The sequence below is a fragment of the Megalobrama amblycephala genome, linkage group LG17 (assembly GCF_018812025.1).
Source record: "Megalobrama amblycephala isolate DHTTF-2021 linkage group LG17, ASM1881202v1, whole genome shotgun sequence".
In the NCBI taxonomy this organism is placed as follows: domain Eukaryota; kingdom Metazoa; phylum Chordata; class Actinopteri; order Cypriniformes; family Xenocyprididae; genus Megalobrama; species Megalobrama amblycephala.
Window position 1 is genome coordinate 446,175 of NC_063060.1, and position 13,826 is coordinate 460,000.

Sequence of the window (13,826 nt, forward strand, 5' to 3'; positions counted from 1 at the left end):
TTTTTTTTCTTGTTGAATATCTTTTATCACACAGAAATCAGTTCTGAAGTTAAATGGTGCATGGACGCGAACAGTGAAATTAACCAAATGAAATGACTTTGTTTCAGCCGTTTCCACTGTCCTCCACACTGAACTGCTACTGGAGTCTTTTGTTGCTCCATTGACTCTGCAAAGCATCATAAAAAGAGTCATTCTCTGATGACGAGGGCGGGGCAACCTGTCACTCACCTGAGATCCACCAATAGCAAACCACAACCATCCAATCAAAATCAAGCCCCGCCCTACATTTGTTCTTGTTTGAGAAGCGTTTCACTCAGATATACGGTGCAACAGAGAAGAAAAGACCAGTGCAACTTCCCTTTCATTCGATTTTAACTTGCAATCACGCATTTATTTAAGTTTTGCTTATTGGAGCTCTGAATTTCTTTTTAGAGCACAGGCTGCATAAGATGCTGTGCGACTGCAGTATTTATTCAGTAGTCAATGACTGTAGTTGATTTTGATTTATGTGAACACCTCCTCTAGCCCTTGGGCACTGAACGATGTTCAAAACCCCATATCCCATGATGCAGTATTCCTGTGCCCACGCCAGCAGCTGGCAACACTTTCACAGTCCTGAGGTGGGAATGAGATCCATGTGCCAAAGTCTCTCTGTCTCTCGGCTCTGTTATTGGCCTATACGTGTTCCAGCTCGAGCCGGGCATCACCCCAAACTGGCACCTGGGTTCTGTTGCCCGCTGGGTGACGGGTGGCACTACTGAGCGTGTCAGAAGAAACTAGTACTAGTGCTTTACTAGGTGATCAGACTTACAGTTTTCACCAAGTGTTCTCACCTCACAGAACTGAGGCATATCTACAGATCACAAGATCACAAGACTCTTTTCACACCAGACAGAAAGAAAATACCTAGAAACCACACATGACACCATAGAAACTGCATAGCAACACCCTGGCAACCATTCCCATTTTATATATATATATATATATATATACAGCTATGGAAAAAATTAAGAGACCACTCCAAGTTCAGAAATCAATGTTAAGTGGTCTCTTAATTTTTTCCATAGCTGTATATATATATATATATATATATATATATATATATATATATATATATATATATATATACAGTATATTATAATGGAAGCTTGTTTCCGCCACAGAATAAAAATTAAAAAAAGTCACAATTGCATGATATAAAGTTGCAATTGTGATATAAAGTCACACGCAATTCCGACTTTATATTTTGCAATTCGGACTTTATAACTCGCAATTCGGACTTTATATTTTGCAATTCGGACTTTATAACTCGCAATTCGGACTTTATAACTGCAATTCGCAATTCTGACTTTATATCTCGCAATTCTGACTTTATATCTCGAAATTATGACTTTATAACTCGCAATTATGACTTTAGAACTCGCAATTCTGACTTTACAACTCGCAATTCTGACTTTATGTCTCGCAATTCTGACTTTATATCTCGAAATTATGACTTTAGAACTCGCAATTCTGACTTTACAACTCGCAATTCTGACTTTATATCACGCAATTCTGACTATATCTCGCAATTCTGACTTTATATCTCACAATTCCGACTTTATATCTCACAATTCCGACTTTATATCTCACAATTCCGACTTTATATCTCGCAATTCTGACTTTATATCTCGCAATTATGACTTTATAACTCGCAATTATGACTTTAGAACTCGCAATTCTGACTTTACAACTCGCAATTCTGACTTTAGAACTCGCAATTCTGACTTTACAACTCGCAATTCTGACTTTATATCTCGCAATTCTGACTTTACAACTCGCAATTCCGACTTTATATCTCGCAATTCTGACTTTATATCTCACAATTCTGACTTTATATCGCAATTCTGACTTTACAACTCGCAATTCCGACTTTATATCTCGCAATTCTGACTTTATATCTCGCAATTATGACTTTATAACTCGCAATTATGACTTTAGAACTCGCAATTCTGACTTTACAACTCGCAATTCTGACTTTAGAACTCGCAATTCGGACTTTATAACTCGCAATTCGGACTTTATAACTCGCAATTCGGACTTTATAACTGGCAATTCTGACTTTATATCTCGCAATTCTGACTTTATATCTCGAAATTATGACTTTATAACTCGCAATTATGACTTTAGAACTCGCAATTCTGACTTTACAACTCGCAATTCTGACTTTATATCTCGCAATTCTGACTTTACAACTCGCAATTCCGACTTTATATCTCGCAATTCTGACTTTATATCTCGCAATTCTGACTTTATATCTCACAATTCCGACTTTATATCTCACAATTCCGACTTTATATCTCACAATTCCGACTTTATATCTCGCAATTCTGACTTTATATCTCGCAATTATGACTTTATAACTCGCAATTATGACTTTAGAACTCGCAATTATGACTTTACAACTCGCAATTCTGACTTTAGAACTCGCAATTCTGACTTTACAACTCGCAATTCTGACTTTATATCTCGCAATTCTGACTTTACAACTCGCAATTCCGACTTTATATCTCGCAATTCTGACTTTATATCTCACAATTCTGACTTTATATCTCGCAATTATGACTTTATAACTCGCAATTATGACTTTAGAACTCGCAATTCTGACTTTATATCGCAATTCTGACTTTACAACTTGCAATTCTGACTTTACAACTCGCAATTCTGACTTTACAACTCACAATTCGGACTTTACAACTCGCAATTCGGACTTTACAACTCGCAATTCGGACTTTATAACTCGCAATTCTGACTTTATATCTCGCAATTCTGACTTTACAACTTGCAATTCTGACTTTATATCTCGCAATTCTGACTTTACAACTCGCAATTCTGACTTTATATCACGCAATTCTGACTTTACAACTCGCAATTCGGACTTTATAACTCGCAATTCGGACTTTATATCTCGCAATTCTGACTTTACAACTTGCAATTCTGACTTTATATCTCGCAATTCTGACTTTACAACTCGCAATTCTGACTTTACAACTCGCAATTCGGACTTTACAACTCGCAATTCGGACTTTATAACTTGCAATTCTGACTTTATATCTTGCAATTCTGACTTTACAACTTGCAATTCTGACTTTATATCTCGCAATTCTGACTTTACAACTCGCAATTCTGACTTTACAACTCGCAATTCGGACTTTACAACTCGCAATTCAGACTTTACAACTCGCAATTCTGACTTTACAACTCGCAATTCGGACTTTACAACTCGCAATTCTGACTTTACAACTCGCAATTCGGACTTTACAACTCGCAATTCTGACTTTATATCTCGCAATTCTGACTTTACAACTCGCAATTCGGACTTTACAACTCGCAATTCTGACTTTACAACTCGCAATTCTGACTTTACAACTCGCAATTCGGACTTTACAACTCGCAATTCTGACTTTACAACTTGCAATTCTGACTTTATATCACGCAATTCTGACTTTACAACTCGCAATTCGGACTTTACAACTCGCAATTCTGACTTTACAACTCGCAATTCGGACTTTACAACTTGCAATTCTGACTTTATAACTCGCAATTCTGACTTTATAACTCACAATTACAAATTTATATCATGCAATTGTGACTATATCACGTTTTATCACATTTTAAAATGTTGAAACCTTATATATATATATATATATATATATATAAGAATTTTAAAATTATATTATTTCCTGTGACGGGTAGGTTTAGGTATAGTGTAGGGAAGGATCATACTATAGTGACTTTTAGGATTTTGTCAAACATTCTTATATATGATTTTTAAGATGTTGTCTTTGTGGGGTCTGACTAAAGGACATAAATTCCTTATCTTACTATCTTAGTGGGGTCATTTGGATCCCACAAAGTAGTATAAACAAGGATGTGTGTAGGTGTGTGTGTGTGTGTGTGTGTGTGTGTGTGTGTGTGTGTTGTTCAGTGGTGCTCCATCAGGCAGTCTGAAGATGTCAGAAACACAATTGGTTTATATTCAGTTCTGCTGGATCAGCAACATACAGACCTGGTTTAGAAACAAACCACAAGCTCTACATCACCAGCCTTTCTCTCTCTCTCTCTCTCACACACACTCTCTCTCTCTCTCTCTCATTTCCCTGATCATTATAGCTGCTGTCTTGCGTCGTGTGCTAACCTGGATAGGTTTCTCTCTTGTGGGTCACCTCTGGTTCATTTATCATGTTGTTCCTGTTTCAGTTTACAGTGATTTATGTGTCTTAAACATACTTTAGCCTGTTCAAGCACACACGATTTCTAGTTCAGATCGAGATTAATGTGTTTAGTGCTGAATTCTTCTCTATCAGACGCGTGTGCTGGAGTTCAGATGATGAAAACACACATGAACCAGGAATGATGAGGATTTTTCTCTAGATGTCAGTGTGTAAGAAAGATCAACTGGCAAAAATCACAAAAAACGACATTACACGCTGCAAAAAATGATGTTCTTCCTCAGTGTTTCTGTCTTGTTTTCCAGCACAAATATCTAAACATTCTTAAATCAAGATACATTTACTGGAGAAGAGAAATGACTGAAATGTCCGACTTCATAAAACTGATTTCAAATCTCCATCCATTAAAGAAACGGTATGTAAATGTACTTATTGACAGAATTAGACTCTAAAAACAACTCCACCTTTATACTGAATCACTCATATATTATGTATTAAATATTGTACAATCTTCAGGAACACATCAGTCCAGCAGGCAAGGCGAGTTTATTTATATAGCATGTTTCATACACAAAGGTAATTCAAAGTGCTTTACATGAAAAGGAAACAAATACATAAGAATAAAAATGGAATGGACAGGAAACAAATGTACGAGCCCTAATTGCCTGAATCACTAACAATTTTGTGTCTCTGTATTGGAGTGTGTTTTTTTCTTCGTCTCTCATTAGGAAATTATGAGTCTGATGTATAAAGTTAGACGAGACGAGACTGGGGATCATTGATGAGATTATGATGGAAAATATGATGACCTGTTGGCTTAACTGTACTTTCAGTCATGATGAACACAAGGCTGCACATCGATATATATAGACAAATATATGAGCATCTTCACTCCTGAGTTTCTCATGCCAGAGTTATTTCAGGATCATTGATATACTATTATAGTTTTTGTGTATATTTTGAATTAATTTTTATTTATTTTGTTTTCAGTTTAATTTTAGTGACATTTTTAGTAACTTTGTTATTTTATATGTCTATACAGTATTTAATCATTTGCATTTATTAGTCTTAGTATATTTCGTTTTAGTTAGTTTAGTACTTCAACTTAAATGAAATGAAATTGAAAAATGTTGCTTTGGGAACTAGCTGAAATAAAATAATAAGTTTTTTCATATTTGATTTTAATTTATTTCAAATAATGTTTTGTTTTATTTCAACAATCATTTTAATTTTAGTTTTAGTAATTTAATAATAACCCTGGCAGGCATGTCTGCTAATGCAGTGTATTATTATTATTTTAAATGTTTCTACTTATTTTATGTCTAGCTATTTTAGTACTGCAACAAATGAAACGAAAAGAAGAAGTGTTACATTGGCAACTAGCTGAAAAAAGTATTTAATTGTATTTAATAGATGCATTGAATTTATTTTAATTTAATGCTATTGTATTTCAAGTAACAAAAATGTTTTTTTATGGATTTAATTTTAGTTAATAATAATAACCCTGGCATGCACGTCTGCTAATGGAGGTGTATATAAATACACTCGAGTGTGTGTAGAAAAGGGTTTAATGACTTTGCATTGCTTATCTGCATTAAAGGGCTTCAGTTCAGCTGTAGTGACAATGACAGCTGCTCATGCAAACGTCACTCTGAACGCTCGTATTCTCATCCTTAACCAGCCCGCACAAAGATTCAGACCTCAAAATTGGACCTAAAGTGAACAAACAAGAGCATGGGATGAAACTTTGAGAACTTACAGTACGTGCAAATGCTTCATGTTGGCACACTTATCAGACTTCTATCAGAAAGATGTTTCTCTTGAGGCAAAACATCTCAAAGCAGCACACGAGCAGCAGCGACGTCGCACCAAGATCCTCCGGACGGAAGTCCAACTCCGAGGACTCAAAGAGGCCGTTGCGTCGGAAGACCAGTTACGTGGAAAATTTATCCTCGGTCGACCGGATCCGCAAACATGCCACCAGACATTTGGGCTACAGCACGCTCAGCCTGGCCATGCGAGGTCTGGAGGAGATGCCCGATGAACTATGGGAGCTCCAAGAGCTCCAGAAACTCAATATCTCCTTAAACGCTCTGTCGCTTCTGCCGTCAGGCCTGGGGAATCTGGAGAACCTTGTGATCCTCAACTTGTGGGGGAACGAACTAGTTGAGCTCCCGCCGGAGATCGGACGGCTCAGCAATCTCCGCGTGCTTTTCGCGCACAGGAACTGCTTGAGCGACGTTCCAGAGGAGCTCGGAAGCTGCACCAACCTGGAGGTCCTGAGTCTGGCCAACAACCAGATCAGCACGCTTCCCAACAGCCTGTCCAACATGCGCAAGCTCACCAAGCTCAACCTCAGCCACAACCGCATCCAGCACATCCCGGCCTGCGTCTACAGCATGAGGAGCCTCGTCTTCCTGCATCTGGCCAACAATCGTCTGGAGAACCTCGCTGACAAGATCCAGGAGCTGGTGAACCTGAAGATCCTGATCGTGGAGCAGAACTCGCTGCACACGCTTCCCAGGATGCTGTGCCGTCTGACGGGCCTGGAGCTCCTGAACGTGGACTTCAATGACCTGCAGAGCGTTCCTGATGAGATGTATATGCTCAGGCGGCTGGAGAAGCTCGCTTGCCATCCTCTGGATAAGGGGCTGCATATAGTCCACAATCCGCTGGTCAAGCCAATTAAGGAGGTTCTGCAGGGAGGTCTGAAAGGTCTTTATAACTACCTCAAACCTGCATGAAGATATCTGTTAGTCGAAGCATTGCATGCTGTAAGTACACTGTGAAAAAAGTAAAGATTATTGGGGAATGTTTTACAAGAAAATACAGTCACACTTTAGATTAGGGTCCAGTTCTCACTATTAACTACAATCTTTGCCTCAATAAACTCCTAATTACTGCTTATTAATAGTTGTTAAGTTTAGGATTATGGGATGTAGAATATGGTCATGCAGAATAAGGCATTTAAATGTGCTAATAAACATGCAATATCCTAGTAATAAGCATGCTAATAAGCAACTAGTTAATAGTGAAAATTGGACCCTAAACTGTGTGACCGAAAATACCTTTTCAGTCTTTCTATAGTGATGTTCTTCATCAGTGTTTCTGTCTTGTTTTCCAGCACAAATATTTAAACCTTCTTAAATCAAGATACATTTACTGGAGAAGCAAAATGAGTCTTGCTTTATGTAAAAAAAAAAAAAAAAAAAAAAAAAAAAAAAAAATATATATATATATATATATATATATATATATATATATATATATATATATATATATATATATATATATAAAATAGTTTTTGCTTAAAACAAGAGAAGATATTAGAAAAACAAGCTTAATTTAAAGGGAAAACAAGATTTTATTGTAAGATATTGGTGCGTAGGCACCTGTTGTATTCGATATTGTTCTTAATTTCTTGAGAACCATATGTTAAAAAGTTATGAAATTTTGCCCACAGATAGAGGACAGTCTAAACATTAATCACACCAATTTTCTATTCTCTAATTCAATCCCTCTAGCGCCACCAACTGTCCAAATTTGCACTCATGTTTATGCTAGTAACTTTTGAACCATAAGGGTTAGAAACTAAATTATTTTTTTGGCTCAAGTTTGTACGATTAAATTGTACAACGTCATTTTCCGTCATAAAAATTTTTCCACCATTTTGAGTTTTCCCAAAAACCTACTTTTTCTAACTCCTTCTAGACTGTTTGTCCGATTTTCACGAAATTGGTGCCTAGGCACCTCTTGTATTCATTAGTGTTCTTCTTCCTTTCTTGAGAACCATATGTTAAAAAGTTATGAAATTTGGCACACAGATAGAGGACAGTCTGAACATTAACCACACCAAATTTGGAGTCTCTAATTCAATCTCTCTAGCGCCACCATCTGTCCAAATTTGCACTCACATTTATGCTTGTAAATTTTTAAACCGTAAGGGCTGGAAACACATTTTTTCATAAGGCAAGTCTTAATATCTTCAGTCATTTCTCTTCTCCAGTAAATGTATCTTGATTTAAGAATGTTTAAATATTTGTGCTGGAAAACAAGACAGAAACACTGAGTTGGAAACTATTTTTATTTATTTTTTTGCAGTTTCTTTGTTATTATTTGTGAAATTTACGAGCCATTTCTGAGTGAAAATTGTTTCAAAGTAAATCCTACACCAACCTTTTCTCAGTGCACTGTAAAAAAAAGATTTTTTGAAGATGTAAAAAAACACGATTATTGAAGTATGTTTTACAAGAAAATACTATTTCAGTTTTTCTACTTCAAAATTTCATATTTAATAGTGTGTTACTTGCCGTTTCTTTGTTTGTGAAAATTGTTTGTGAAATTTACTAGCAATTTTTGAATGAAAATTGTTTCAAAATAAAAACTACACCATTTTTTTTCAGTGTATGAAGTGTCTGACAGTGTAATCTGGTGTCATATTATATGTGTAAATGTTTTCATTGTTGTTGAAAATGACATTAAAAAGACTTTTAAATTTACTGTACAAAGGTTGCATTTATTTGTCATGCAAATGTCACTAGCTGTTTAAAATAATAATAATGATGATGATGATGCACAAGACATATTAATGGTGTAAAATATCTGCCAGTGGAGTCAGAAAAATATTCTTGTTTTCTCTTTGAATTAGGATTATTTTTCTGACTCCATTGTCAGATATTTGTTCTCGTTTTAAACACAAACTCACTTCATTTTGATCAGTTTTTCAGAGAACAAGTCTTAATATCTTCAGTCATTTCTCTTCTCCAGTAAATGTATCTTGATTTAAGAATGTTTTGATATTTGTGCTGGAAAACAAGACAGAAACACTGAGGAAGAGCATCATTTACTGACGAGACCATAAAAAAGACAATTGTAAATAGTTTTTAATTGCGCTCTTGATTCAAGCAGGTTATGATGAGATCTCAGTCAGCATGAGGAGAGCCGCACATACGGTCACACATCCACACAGACGAGCAGCTATAGCAGGTCAGCGCTATTTCTGACGTCTTTAAGCTTTGAGTCTTAGTCGCTGTGTTTGCTGACCTCACCTGTCACACACACACATTATGAAACTGAGACACAACGTCCAGTCAAATAAGTCGAGATGTGTAAGTTTACTCTACAGTTGTTGCATTAAGGGATTGTATTACTGTTCTTTAAAATAAACCACACTTGCTTTGACCATTTGTTGTTTGATCCAATAATGTTTAGATATTTTTAAGTGTGATTTATGCGTCCAAATAACTTTATTTGGTTATATACTGTATTCTTGAACTGGAAAATGAATTTTGCAGTATAAAATTACACAAGAGATGTAAATATAAAGTCACTTTGCCATGAACACGTACAGACACATAGCAAAGGCATCAAAAAATAAATAAATAAATAAATAAAAAATATCATGGACTGTAAATACAGCTGTCACGCTGAAAACAACCAAGAAACGCCTCAAAGTCACTACAAACATCCAGACCTACATTTGACACGCAGTGGTTATGTGTGATATATCACAGGTTATTACTGACGAACTCTTCTCTTATGGCTCTTCATCACTCTTATGCTGACAGATGCCATTGTAAATATGATCTGGACTGAGCCACGGTTATTAAAAGCATGCTTGTCTACATTGTTTCCACAACCGCTGATTGTTGTTCCTGTCACAGAGATTGACTCGTCTCTAGAGGCATTTTAATAGTCAGACTGCTTTAATTAAACAATAAACACTTTGTTTTGATTGAAAAACATCCAGCGCTCAGTGAATGTGGTTGTGGTTATGATTAAAATAGCTACTGAGAAAACTTCAGCTGACAAAGTTCTGATAGAGATAAAACGTTTACAGTGGGCCTAAAAAGTTTTTTGGACACTTAAATCACACTTGGAATCGTCTGAATGTCATTACATTCTTGCTCTTTTTCTACCTTTTTTATCTTAATAATGTGACAGCAATTAAGAACTATTGTGGTAAATAAAATAAAATAAAAAATATATAAAAAATACAAATATATTTCCAAAATATATCAATTATACAAAATTATTTCATACAAAAATAATTTACATACAAATATATAAAAACATCTACATATATATCCTAAAAATGTCTGAATGTCATTGCATTCTTGCTCTTTCCCCCCCTTTTTTATTTTAACAGTGTCTACAGCAACTGGAAAATAAAATAAAATAAAATAAAATAAAATAAAATAAAATAAAATAAAATAAAATAAAATAAAATAAAATAAAATAAAATAAAATAAAATAAAATAAAATAAAATAAAATAAAATAAAATAAAATAAAATAAAATAAAATAAAATAAAATAAAACAAAATAAAATAAAACAAAATAAAATAAAATAATATATATTTACAAAATACAAAATATATAAAATTATACAAAATTATTTTATTCAAAAATAATTAACATGCAAATATATAAAAACATCTTGCTCTTGCTCTTTTTTCTACCTTTTTTATGTTAATAATGTTACCGCAATTAAGAACTATTGTGGTAAATAAAATAAAATAAAAAATATATAAAAAATACAAATATATTTCCAAAATATATCAATTATACAAAATTATTTCATACAAAAATAATTTACATACAAATATATAAAAACATCTACATATATCTCAAAAAATGTCTGAATGTCATTGCATTCTTGCTCTTTTTTCTACCTTTTTTATTTTAACAATATCTACAGCAACTGGAAATAAAATAAAATAAATATATAAAAAAAGACCAGCAAAACAAATGAACAAACTACAAAAAACATAAAAAATACATAAACAGAAATATATATGTGCAATATGTTAATTATGGAGGAAAAACAATAAATGTCTAATGCATATTTACATACAAATATATAAAAACATCTACATATATATCTTAAAAATGTCTGAATGTCATTGCATTCTTGCTCTTTCCCCCCTTTTTTTTTATTTTAACAGTGTCTACAGCAACTGGAAATAAAACAAATAAAAAAATTAAATAAAATAAAAAAAAATAAAATAAAATAAAATAAAATAAAATAAAATAAAAATCTATTTACAAAATACAAAATATATAAAATTATATCAAATTATTTTATTCAAAAATAATTTACATGCAAATATATAAAAACATCTAGCTCTTGCTCTTTTTTCTACCTTTTTTATTTTAATAACTACAGCAACTGGAAACAAAATAAATAAATAAATAAATAAATAAATGTTTTAAAAATATAAGTAAAGAATAAAAAATGTAAAATAAAAATCGAAACAAAAAAACGAATAAAAAATAAAATAAAACAAGACCAGCAAAACAAACAAACAAATAACAACAACAACAAATCAAAAGAAATACATATGTGCAATGTCTTAATTATGGATGAAAACAATACATGTCTAATACATAATTGCATACATACATCTTTATATAACTAATACATAAGTCGAGATGTGTAAGTTTACTCTACAGTTGTTGCATTAAGGGATTGTATTACTGTTATTTAAAATAAACCACACTTGCTTTGACCATTTGTTGTTTGATCCAATAATGTTAAGATATTTTTAAGTGTGATTTATGCGTCCAAATAACTTCTTGGGACGGCTGTACACTGTATTCACACACTGAAAAAATAATTAAAATGTTTTTGCAGCACAAAACTACACGAGATGTAAATATAAATCAAATTCACCTTGCAAAAAAAAAACATTTAGATATTTTTAAGTGTGACTTGCGTGTCCAGATAACCTTCTGTGTGACCGTATATTCACACACTGGAATAAAATTATATTGATTAAGTATAATCAAATTCCTCACAAAAGTAATTTCACCTTTCCAATAAAATTGATTTAAATTGCAACTCTGATGTGTTTGAGGAACAGCAGCTCCCTCTATGGGTGTAACCTCAAAAATACATCATCTCTAACAGCTTCAGTTTCTTCTGGTGGTTGTAGTTTGAAGGAGAAGCGAGGCTCCGTCCTTTAACAGGAGTCTCACCTTGCTCCGTCTCCGTGCGTTTCTCTAATATTGGGCTCAAGGGCTCCATCACAGCCACGGTCAGCGTGGCATATTTAATCAGCGCGACACGATAACAAAATATTAAACATGGCCACCAATCAGCTAATCAAGTAATGATGCTGAGACCTTTGAGGAAGGTCAGTGGAGGAGAGTGTTGAGTTAGCCTCGGGAAAGCTAATTATCAGGACACGTTTTAAGAATTCAATCAAGTTAATGTATGTGGCGTGAAAACAGATGTGAGTGACATACGAGCACATTCACTTCCACTTCATTTTGGGAACCATTTTGGGTCAACAGTTCTTAAAAGAACCATTTTTTATTAGTGTGAAGAACCTTTTTTCACTATAAAGAAGCTTTTGTGCAATGGAAAGATTCTATGGAACCATCATTGCCAATAAAGAACCTTTATTTTTTATGATTCTGTGTTTTTAAAATCCTCTATATCAGTGTTTCTGAACTCCATCTTGAGTTTTCTTCACAATATTCCTCATTTTAATAATTTATGCGCAGAATAAAGGGGCGGGGCCTGGTTGAGTTAGTTAGTAGTGTGTTGAAACTGGCAGTCATGGTAAGGGGCGGGACATTTCCCAAACACCAATCACAACACACCGCTCCAGCCAACCAATCAGAGCACATTGTGCTTTTCAGAAGGAGGGGCTTCATGGAAACAGGAATTAAACAGAGCGTTACTGACAGACTGGGAAGAGAGGAGCTGCAACAATGGAGAATATGAGGAAAATAATCAACCTGAGAACAAAAACAACATCAAAGCATAATATGGGCTTTTTAAAACATTTCTGGGTTGTTATGAGTGATTCGAGTGTCTCCTGAACAGCTTTACGGCGCAGCAGTTACTATGTCAGTGACGAATGTGTGACATTTTGCGAAACAGAGCGTTTCTCCGCAGGAGTCCGCGGGAGGTCTTACAAATTATTCGCCGTTATGACGCCTCGTCAACCGACCAGGAAAGCTGCCAATCACAAGCAGCCATTTCACCGCAACACTTTTTTGTGTGGTTTTGTTTCTTTGTTGTCTTGTTTTGCTGAACGACGATGCAACAAAGAATAATGGCTGTAATCGCTTCTGAGTCTTTATCATGGAGTGCCGCCTGTTTGTGAATTTTACATGAAAGTCTTCAGATTGCGCTGATCCTGTCACGGTAACTTGGGAGTATTATCTTAATAACGTCTCAGGATTATTGTAGCTTAATCTCATAAAAGAAAATGCCATTACAGTCACTGCTGGATCCGAAAGAAGATTGCATTTTTATTTCCTATATCAGTCATACCATATTTGAGGCTATTCTCAGTTGAATAGGCTTCATGATTGCACATTAGTTTCCTGTTTTTGGCTGTTTTGTGTTAGTAGTTTTTATTGGCTTGTTTTATGGCAGTAAAATCCCATCATTTCCTCTTTTTTTTCCGCCCATATCTCTATTGTTGACTGACTTTATAGAGTGACATTGTTTGTTTGCGCCACAATGACATGATCTGATTTCAGTCCAACCAACATTTTGTTTGTCCCCTGACACCAATTATGTGCCGGAACCTACAAACCCTCATGCTGTCTGAAAACAGGAGTCTTTAACACAAGATGACGGAGAGTTGTGTGTGTGT

The 13,826-nt window shown here is 34.5% G+C and overlaps 1 protein-coding gene across 1 annotated transcript; it reads left to right on the plus strand.

Moving 5' to 3' along the window:
* Nucleotides 1-5,938: 5,938 nt before the first annotated feature.
* LOC125251516 (leucine-rich repeat-containing protein 30) lies at nucleotides 5,939-7,070 on the plus strand. The gene has a single exon (XM_048164542.1). It carries the CDS (start codon nucleotides 6,023-6,025, stop codon nucleotides 6,953-6,955), a length of 933 nt encoding a protein of 310 aa, XP_048020499.1. The 5' UTR covers nucleotides 5,939-6,022; the 3' UTR covers nucleotides 6,956-7,070.
* Nucleotides 7,071-13,826: the final 6,756 nt, after the last annotated feature.

Bases quoted from the DNA above. Each gene is read 5' to 3' on its own strand.
- LOC125251516 (XM_048164542.1), top strand. From the start codon at position 6,023: ATGTTTCTCTTGAGGCAAAACATCTCAAAGCAGCACACGAGCAGCAGC.